The 10,178-nt window shown below is 50.0% G+C and overlaps 1 protein-coding gene across 1 annotated transcript; it reads right to left on the bottom strand.

Moving 5' to 3' along the window:
• Window positions 1–2,847: 2,847 nt before the first annotated feature.
• ENH_00043560 (hypothetical protein) lies at window positions 2,848–3,039 on the bottom strand (the record flags this gene model as incomplete). Its single annotated transcript, XM_013580877.1, has 1 exon — window positions 2,848–3,039. The coding sequence occupies one exon, from the start codon at window positions 3,037–3,039 to the stop codon at window positions 2,848–2,850; it is 192 nt and encodes a 63-aa protein (XP_013436331.1).
• Between the last annotated feature and the right edge of the window lie 7,139 nt (window positions 3,040–10,178).

Raw genomic sequence — 10,178 nt, 5'->3', positions numbered from 1 at the left:
ATCCAAATCTAGTTCATATATTAGTGGGCGTGCAACTCGTGTTACGGCTTGGTCATTTCGATGGCTGAAACGTTCGTTTCTATTAAATATGCGGTGTAGGTTGGGTTGTAGTGTGCGTTGACAGCGCAGAGACGTGCAAAGGCGGCATGCAGCTACCCAATACTGAGCTTACTATTCGTGGGCATGTGACTCGTGTTACGGCTTGGTCATTTCGGCGACTAAGGCGTTTGGTTTTATTGAATTTGGGGTTTGGGCCGGGTTGTAGCGTGCCTTGGCAACAAAGAAGCCGACGAAAATGGCATGCAGTTGCCCAATACTGAACTTGCAAAGCGGCGCTCAGTGGCCAGACTTAATGTAGTTGCGGAAAACGAGATGATGCGAGTGGCAGTGTTGCACTTATGTGGGGTTGGTCTATGAAAAGGGGTAGCAACAAATGTGTTCTCTTGACTGTCTCACTTTTAATGTTTTTTTGACTTCCCGTTGAAGTTTTTGTTAATATTCGAGGCACAGAACAAACACAGAACAAACTACATATTCACTTGATTTTGCCCAAAGGCAGTAGTGCGGCCGATACAGTGTTTTGCAACGGAGCAGCCCACGTTTGTAGTGTGTAGTAGTAGTGTGCGTTGACAGCGAAGAGACATGCAAAGGCGGCATGCTGCTGCAGACGCCAAAAGTAAAGCCACGACAGCTAAACGAGTTGGCGCAGGTCTCATTTTGTTGACGCTGTATTTGCGCAGGTTGACTCTAGATTGGTGCGGATGCGAAGATTAAATTCTTATTGTGCGTCGTTCAATAGCCGTTGTTCATGGGTGTGAGTCGAGATCACGTTCAGGACCGCTCAAAATGCGAGAAAATGTTCCAAAGAAACACTGCACTAATTAGCTGCGGACGCCAGATAATAGGGGTTTGCATGTGTGAAGCGCGTGGAAAAATGTGTTGTTTGTGACGGAGCATTCCGTACTCATCACCAGTAACTCCAGTTTTAATTCAATGATGTGGAATTGGGAGACTCTGTGCTTTCCGGTCTTTTGGTCGCGATTGAGGCTGTTGAAGATAGCCTTCTGAAGCGTATATTTCGGGTACTGCTCCTTTGGTCGTGGGGGACTGCTGTACCTGCTGCCGTCGCGGTGCAACAGGTTAAAGAGCCCATCCTTGTTGGTTGCCGTTTTCAGTGCTGGGAGTGTGCAGTTGAAATCGCGTGCTGCAATAAACTATAACATGCATAAACGGAGACACTGACAGGCAGGATGACTGCGTATGAAGATGAAGATGCTGGCCTGGCCAACATTCCATATGAAGATGAAGATGCTGGCCTGGCATCCCAAGGCAGTTAAGAGTACAGTGCTTGCAGAGCTCACCGGTGGTCGTATGTACACGTCCGCACACTCCCACAAGCGGAGCAATTTCCACAAAAATGCGATTGCAACGATGCCTGTATAAGAATTATACTATGAAAACAATTTACACAATTCATCATATCGTGTAAAGAATACGAAGGCGCAATGAGAGCCGCAGAAACAGCCTAGCAAGAATGAGTCCCTAATGTGCAGCAGCCAGCATGTAAATTGCTTGAGCAAAATGACACTTGGATGTTGCCGCTAATTGCATTTGACTCTTGCGATGTAGAGTGTCCGTGGTCCTGTTGCTCGCATGTACGGGCCAGGAGTAGATCCGCAAAAAGAAGGAAGATACGTCGTAGCGGTCTACTTTTTACAGAAATGGCAATGAGCAAGTCGGTAAACAAGGAAATGATGGGAATGCCACGCAGCAGAAGCAGACGGCAACACTGTATGATTGTACGGACAATATAAATCTGTGCCTAGGAAGCCAATGCAGTGTCGTTGCTGCTAGTTGTTTATCGGGTCTTTAGCTGCTAACACACGAGTGTTGGCCTTGCGAAGTAATATGCAGAAAGAAGATGCGCAGCTCATGAACTTTTGACGCAAAAAACGTGTGGCCCACAGCAGTGGCCGGCTGGCTTTTGGGTTTTGGGAGGAGCAGCTGCCGCTGCCGCCCCAGGGCCTCACTGCTGTCACGCGGCTGCAGTGGGCACTCATCAGGGCGGAACAGCTAACTGGCACCCTTTTCGACGGGCTGCTGGACCGCAGCAACAGCAGCAAACCCCTGGGGGCCCCCCCAGCAGGGGAGGGGCCCCTCTTGTGTCGCTCTCTTAGTTTTGATTTGCCTTTGATAAGATCTCGCAGTTTGGGCTTGTGGAGTGCTCCAAAAACACCCACAGAAGGCCCAAATTTGGGACCGCACAAGGGACTGTTCTCCACATTCTGCGCAATATTCTGTCGAAAATGCAACTCTGGTTTGGCACAAATCTGATAGTGGAGGCTAGGTTTGTATAACCGCTGCTGCTAAGGGATGTACATGTATAAATCCACATACATGAAGAAGCATTGAAAAGTAAGAATCTGCACTTTTTAACTGCGTAGAAAGTAATATTAATTCACATTTGGGGCTTCAAACTTAGCTGCTTCCAGTTTGTTCCAATTTCTAGTTGTAACTGAGCAGCAAACAATGCAACTGTGATGCTCATCCAGTTCGTTCCAATTTCTAGTTGTAACTGAGCAGCAAACAATGCAACTGTGATGCTCACTTGAAGACAAAATGCGTCCCATACTTTTACTTCCGGGCTGATGTTGAGTTGAAAAGCAGCCATCAGTCTTAAGCTTAGTTCTTGCCATTCCCAATTTCGTCTAATCCCATCTGGCTTCACAGCAAGCCTACGAAGAGGCGCTAGATCCAAAGAATTGCCTTACAATTTTGGGCCTTGGGCACTGGGTCACCAGAATAAGTCTGACGGCAGCATTTTCGAGGCTTCCCAATAGGTGCAACTCATCCCAAACTCCACAGACTACGACGTGGGAAAGCGTCATGAGCCGCACCCTCTTCTCCAGCTCTTACTGATGCTGCTCCTGCTGGAATAGCAGAGCTGGCAAAGGGAAACGGTGGGTGATGCTGCATCAGCTGAAGCATCAGCAGCGGCAGCACAAATTTTAGCAGCTGCAGCTCTTTCACTTGCAGCATTTATAGCAACTACTGCAGGAGCAGCTGGCTCAAATTGTTTTCGTTACATGGCAGTTTTCAACCCTCCTTCCTGAGGCGATGAAGTAACATCTGAGACTAACACCTAGAAAGGGAGGAACTGCCTCTCCAGGCTCGAAAGTGCAGAGGCCATCAAACATCCAGGGGCGTCTCACTTCTGCAGCCTGTTGCTGCTACTTGCTGCTGCTGTTTGTCCTTGCTGCTTGCTTTCGCTGCTCGTTGCTACTCCTTGATGTCGCTACGTCCTGCTGCTGCTGCTCGGTGCTGCTTCTTGCTTCTGCTTCATTCTGCGTACTGCTGCTATTTGCCGCTGCTGCCTGCTGTTGTTTTTTGCTGGTGCTGGCTGGTTCTGCTGCTATTGCTGCTTACTATTGCTGCTTGATGCTGCTTGTTCTTCTTTGCTGCTGTTGCTACTTGCTGCTGTTTCTGCTGCTTACTGTTGTGTGCCGCTGCGGCTGCTGAGTGCTGTTCCCACGTGGTGCTGCTTTTACTTGCTGCTACTTGATGCTGCTGCTGTTTGCTGCCTCTTGCTTCTGCAGGGTGGTAGAGCTGCTGGCTGCTGCTGCTCGCTGCTGTTGTTTGTTGCGGTCCCGTATTGCTGCTTCTTCGTTCTGTCGCTTACTGCTGCTGCTTGCTTCTGCCGCTTGCTGCTGATACGTACTGCTGCACGCTATTTCCTGCTGCTGCTGTCTCCTGCTCGCTTCTGGTCTGTGCCGCTATTTGCTACTGCTGATTGCTGCTGCTGCCTGCTGCTGCGTGTGGCTGTCGTGGCATTCTGTTGTGTGTTGCTGCTATTGCTTGCTGCTGCCTTTTATTTTTTGCTGCTGCTGCTGCTTGCTGGTGCTGGCGCCTGCTGCTACTCCGTGCTGCTTGCGGCTGTTATACCGTGTTTCGGAGAAAATTTTTCGGGCGGCGTGTATGTTACAGACAGGATGGTAGTTTTGCATCACTTCTGCCCAATTTCCGAATTTCTCAGTTTTTTCCCTACACCAGAAGTGACCCCAATTTCCGAATTTCTCTGTTTTTTCCCTACACCAGAAGAGACATCCATATGCGTCGCAGTGAGCTCAGACCGCTGCAGTTCTTCAACGAGCAGCAACAGCAGCAGAAGCGGAAGAAGTAACTTGGTTGAAACTTGTGGACATCTGAATGCCATGAGGCTGGGATTTGGACTGCAGCGACAGATGCGGAGTGCTGGGTCAAGACGCCTGCGCCAGTAGCAACAGCATGAAAAATAGACTCACCAAAATATTTGCTGCAGTTACTTGGTGCTGCTGTCTGTTGCTGCTTTTTGTTACTGCTGCTGCTTCTTGGCTGTGCTGCTCGGTGCTGTTATTTTGTGGTGCTGCTTGCTGTTGTTCTTTGGTTGGGCGTCTCGAAGCTGCTTCGTGTTGCTGTTGCTTGGTGGTGGTGCTCTCTACTTCTGCTTGGTGATGTTGCTTGGTTGGCTGTGTGCCTTGATCTTTCTGGCCAGTGCGAACAAAATTTAGCGTTGGTGAACAGTGTGAGCAGCAGTATTCAGATGTTTCTGGCGCTTCTGCTTGTGCAAAGGCCAATTTAGCTGCTTCTGCTTGACAGTTCTACTTCGTGCATGATTGTATTATTGTCTGGCTGCTACAGCAAGCCAGTGTTTCTTGCTGAAGCGCTAGTAGCATCTGCAACAGCAGCACGGCGAATGCGTTTGTATGTGTGGAAAATCACTTCAAGGGAACGAAGGTGATACGTTTTGGTAGGACACAGATGCATGAAGACGAGTGCGGCGAAGAGCAGCATCAACTGTATACAACCAGAAGCAGAAAGAAAGCCAGCCATACCAGACTGTTTGCTGTTTCTTCGTGCTGTTACTGCAGCGCAAACCACAGTAAGAGGTCGTCTGGATCATGAATGCTGGTGAGAGAGTATTTGACTCGCAGAGGAGGTTCACAGCAATCGAACGAAATCGGCAAGAATGCAGGAGTAACAAGAGCAAAAGGCAGCCACGCAGCAGCTAGCAAACACAGGTGACGCAGCCTCATTGTATTCATAGAACATCACCGTGTGTGTTGGAATATCCTTTGTTGCGAATGATCCCTCGCGCACGATTTCCCTCTCAGCCACTTGGGGGCTCGTGAGGACCGCTCAAATTGGAGCAAAAGTGTTTGAATGGTTGACACTCTCTGAAACTTTCAAGGATTAAATACTTTATTTCATCTACATTGGTGCTCTTGGGAAGGGGTACTTGTCTTACAGTTTGGTCATTTTCGACGACTAAGACGTCTGCTTTTCATTGAGTTCGCAGTGTGCGTTGGGTTTTACCGTTCGTTGGAAACACAGAAAGAGGCAAAAGCGGCGTTCGCTGGATATTGAGCTTGGAAAATGGCGCACAGCCGCCAATTCCAGCGATAGTGTCGAAATTGAGATGATGCAAGAGGCTATTGCGCACTTCTGGGAGACCAGTATACAAAAAAGAATGTCGACACAAGCGTTCTACACCACAGCTGTTTACAAGCTCCTTGGCTGCCTCTATATACGCTTGCCATTCCCTAGTGAACGTTCTGTTCATATTTGAAGCATAGAATAAGCTGCCTGTGCACGTGAATTAGGCCAGCAGCATTCGCGCATCTTATAGTGTCTTTTGCAATGATGCCGCGCATATTTCATGCGGGTAGCAACAATAGAGTTGCGAGAGCTGAAGGAATTGGCGTAGGTTTCATTTTCTTGACGTTTCGTGTGCGATGGCTCTGAAATGATGTGGGTTCGCAAATTAAAGTCTCAGCAGGCATGGCTTACTCGCTATTCGTGGTTGCGCATTGGGATCACGTTTAGCGCCACTGCGAGTGTAAAGCAGTGTTTCTGACGAATACTACAGTAATTAGTCTTTCCGCAGCATCAGACAACGGTTTGCATAAAGACGTAGAGATGGGGGACGTAGAGATGGGGGAATTCCTGCTTCCTTGGCTTTAGGTTGCAAGTGGAATTGTTGTCGGTGGCCTTCTGAAGCGTATAGTCTTGATAGTGCTCTGTTGGTCGTGCATCATGGCGGGTTGCTTCTGCACTTTCTGCACGTGCGGCTTCGGTTTAATGCCGACTAGTGGTAGTTAGTAGGTTTCGATTCAAAGACAGCTTATACGCTACGTTGATACAACAAACGGACGGAAGCACATAATGGTGCCTAAATACCGTACTTTGTGGAGTCATTGGTAACTATACTACAAAAACGCTTTGTTTGTCCATATCGCATATTGTGGAGGATATGAAGGCGCACTTAGAGCCCCGAAAAAAGCCTAGCAAAAAGCACGTCCCTAACGCACAAGAGCCAGCATGCAGCATCGCTGCAAGGGAATGGCATTTCGATGTCGCTGCTAATGCCTTTTGACTCTGGCGGTCTAGAGTGTTCTTCGCAAACAGCATGTGCATATGGGCGTGGTCTTGTCAATATTATCTGTGTGCGAGAGGAGTGAAGCAGCAACAAGGAAAACGGTGCTGCATTGCGGCGTACTTTTGACACGAATGCCATTCAGCGAGTCAACCAAGAAGAAAGTGACAGGAATGTCTAGCAGGAAAAGTAAACAACCGCACTGTATGATTATACGTGCCACATTCCTTTGTCTCTAGAAAGCTAATGAATTGTCGCTGCCAGTAGTCGCTCATCGGGTGTTCAAGGACTACCACACGGGCAATGAACTTTCCAGGTGATATGCCGAAGGTTAACATCCTTGTTGCTCCACATTTTGCTGCACGTTTATCGCAAAAGTGCAGAGATGTGCTGCTCATAAGCTCTTGACGCAAAAGGAGTGTGGCAGCTAGCAGTGGCTGCGTGTTTTCTGGGCTGTGTGAAGGGGTCTGTGAAGTGCTCTAACAGCGCCCTTGTACGGCTTGCCTAGGGCATCCTACAAGGGAACCTTATCCTCATTCCGAGCAACATTATATCGGAGAATTAAGACAGAAGTAGCACGAAACGGACCTAGGGAGGCAGGCTTGTGTAATAGCTGTTCGTATGCTGCCCTCAACAGGTATAGGAGGAGGCACATACACGTATACACACATGCAACTTAAAGGCAGGTATACACAAATGCGACTTGTGTACAGCTGGAGATAAATGCACATGATGGGATACTTAAAAAAAAGAACTTTTACTTTCTAACTGAGTAGCAAGCCGCAGAAAATCTTTTTGAGGACTTTGAATCAAGTTGTTTCCTCATCGTTCCAACTGCCTGCCGTTATTGAGCATCAAATAAAGCAAGCGTGTTACCCAAATAAAGCAGAGCCTAGGAAGCAGAGCGACGCCTAACTTGCAAAATCTGCTGCCTTCAATTGCTTTTCTTGGCATGGGAGCTTCTCCCCAGCCCTCCAGCTAGTTTAGGCGATCACGAAGGTACAGAGAACAGGGTAAAAGCTGCGTCTTCAGTTACGGAGGGAGGTGGACAAATCAGCTAGCCACTAGGGCTGCCTCTCTGCTGCAGTGTGCTGCTGGAGCGTGTTGCTGCTGGTTGCTGCTGGTGCTGCTGCTTCCTTACGACTGCTGCTGCGTGCTGGTTGTGTTGCTCGTTGGTGCTGTTGCGTGCTGTTGCTTGCCGTTGCTGCTTGCTGCCTCTGCTCTCCGGCGTTTCTGCTTTCCTTTGCAGCTGTGTACTGCGGCTTCTCCTTGGTGCTGCTGCCTACTGCTGCCTGATGCTCGCTGCTGCTGCTGCTGCTGCTTGTTCGTGCTTCCGGGTCCTGCCGGCGGCTGCGGCTGCTGCTTGCTGCCTCTGCTCGGTGCTGCTACGTACTGGTGCTGCTTGCTGCTGTTGCTTGCTGCTGCCGCTGCTTGCGGCTTGGCGGTTTCTGTTTGCTGTTGATGCTGCTTGGTGGGTCTTCTGACTGGTGCTGCTGTGTACCACCGCGGCTTGCTGCTGTTTCTACCTGCTGCTTGCAACTGCTGCTCGCTGCTGCGTAAAGTTGCTGCTTGTTGCTGCTTTCGGCTGCTGTTGCTTGCTGCTGCTGCTGGTGCTGCGGCTTGGTGCTGCTGTCTGCTCTTTTTCCTTGTCGCTGTTGCCGCTGTTTGCTGATGCTGCTTGTTACTACTACTGCTGCTGCTGTTACGTGCTTCTGCGTGCTGCTGATCTTGCGTAATGCTCCTTGCTGCTGCTGTCTGCTCTTTGCTAGTGTTTGCTGCTGGTTGCTGCTGCTTCTCGGTACTACTGCTTGCTGTTGCGTGCTGCTGTTTCCTGCTGTTGCTTAGTAGAGCTGCTTGCTGCTGCTGTTTGCTACTTTGCCTTGCATTTGCTTCGTGCTTCTGATGCTTCTTGCTGGGTGATGCTGAATCTGTTTGCAACTTCTTTTCGTTGCTTCTGCTGGTGCTATTCTTACTTGCTGCTGCTTGCTGCTGCTACTGGCTTCTGCTGCTCTTTGTTGTTGCTGCTTGGCGCTTCTGCTTGCTGCTGCTGCGTCGGCCAAAACTAGAAGTCAAAACAATACTCGAATTGTACCATTTGCTGCAGCAGGCGTTGCAGCGTGACCCATGGGAGTAGCACCCACAGCTGCTGACTTGGGCAAACCGACTGACCGCCAGGAGATGCTTGCTGCTGCACGGCGCTGCTGCTTGGTGCTGCTTTCTGGTGCTTGGTGCTGCTGGTTGGTGCTGCTGATTGGCGCTGATGCTTGCTGCTGCTGCTTGGCGCTGATGCTTTTTGCTGCTGCTTGCTTGTCGGTTGTGCCACTGCTGCTTGTTGTTGCTGTCTGCTGCAGCTGCTTGCTGCTGCTGCTGGGCGCTGCTGCTTGGAGCAATGCACTTCGCAGCAGACTCACAGCAGCAAGCCTAGGTTACTAGAATCCAGCGAGCAGCTGCAACAGCAGCAGCAGCAACAGAACCTGCCTTGTGGAAATCCAGTGTCGTCTGAAGGCCATGAAAGTGAAAGTCGAAAGGCAGCAAATAAATGGCGACAAACGCGAAGTGCTGCACCAACAGACCTGAACAAAAAGCAATAGAAAGAAAAGTAAAAGAGGCGCATCATCTGCTGCAGCTGCTTGTTGCTGCTTTTTGCCGCTGCTTCGTGCTGCTGCTTCGTGCTGCTGTCGTATAACTGCTTGCTGCGTGCTGCTGCTGCCTGCTTCTGCTAGTGCTTGCGTCTGTTGCTTGCTTTCGCTCTTTGCTTTTTATGCTTGCTGCTGCTGCTGTGAGCCCGTCTTCGTGATGGTGCTGGCTGCTGGGCTTTTGGCTCCTTCTTTGGCAAATAAGCGCAGCGTCTAGGGGACAGTACTCACTTGTGAAGGCGATTTGCAGATAGCTGCAATTTCGCTTTTTGCTGCCATTCGCTGCAGCGGCCACTGGATGTCCTAGATTAGCTGTTGCGTTGGCTCCTCAGTGTTCAGAGGGTCTTTGCAGCAGCTGGTCCTGGAAGATGGGAGGAACAGTGATGCTGTAATGCTCTCGTGCTTTGGAACAAAGACAGGAGGCCCCAGCGTGTTTGCTGCTGCTGCTAGGGCGCGAGACAAGGTGCTGCAGCTGCCGCTGCAGTTGACACTGCAGCGCTCCAGCGGCAACCCCAGCATGCTGGCCCTCTTAGCAGACACATAAATCGGCAACCCTAGTAAAAGCATAATTGTAGTGAACTCAAAAAGGGATTAGGGGACAAATCTGGGGACAGGAACAGCAGCAGCAGCAGCAGCAGTGAATGTTGTCGGCAGGGGTCCTCAAAATACGGGCTGGGCTTGCGCGTAATCATCTTGTCTCTTTGTTGCGCAAAGTTAAGGTTAAAGAAAGTAAACACGCAATTTTTTATTAGATTTTAAACATTAATCGAAACAAAGGAGCGCTCATTGCCCCCGTTTCCTCCCGCCCCGAAGGGCGACCGGCAGCCGAGGGTGGTGCTGGCCTGGTCTGGTCGTCGGTGGCTTACAGCGGCTCTTCCTGAGGAACCCATGCTTCTCTCAGTGCATTTTTATATAATTAATATATTTTGCGTTTTAGTTTTTGACTTTTTGCATCCCAGGTAACCCCTGATATCCTTCAAGGGGCCCCTACACCGTCCCCCCGAGAGATCGGCGACGCCCGAGCCAGGGGCCCCCCCGCCCGCTGCGCTTTCACTGACTGCCAGCAGCTGCGACGCCTTAGCACGATAAAAAAGACACTTTTCCTATTAGCTCTTTCATATGAGGCGGCA

The sequence above is a fragment of the Eimeria necatrix genome, genomic scaffold, assembly GCF_000499385.1.
Source record: "Eimeria necatrix Houghton genomic scaffold, Enh_scaff324, whole genome shotgun sequence".
NCBI classification, from domain to species: domain Eukaryota; phylum Apicomplexa; class Conoidasida; order Eucoccidiorida; family Eimeriidae; genus Eimeria; species Eimeria necatrix.
This window is presented reverse-complemented; position numbering and strand designations above follow the sequence as displayed.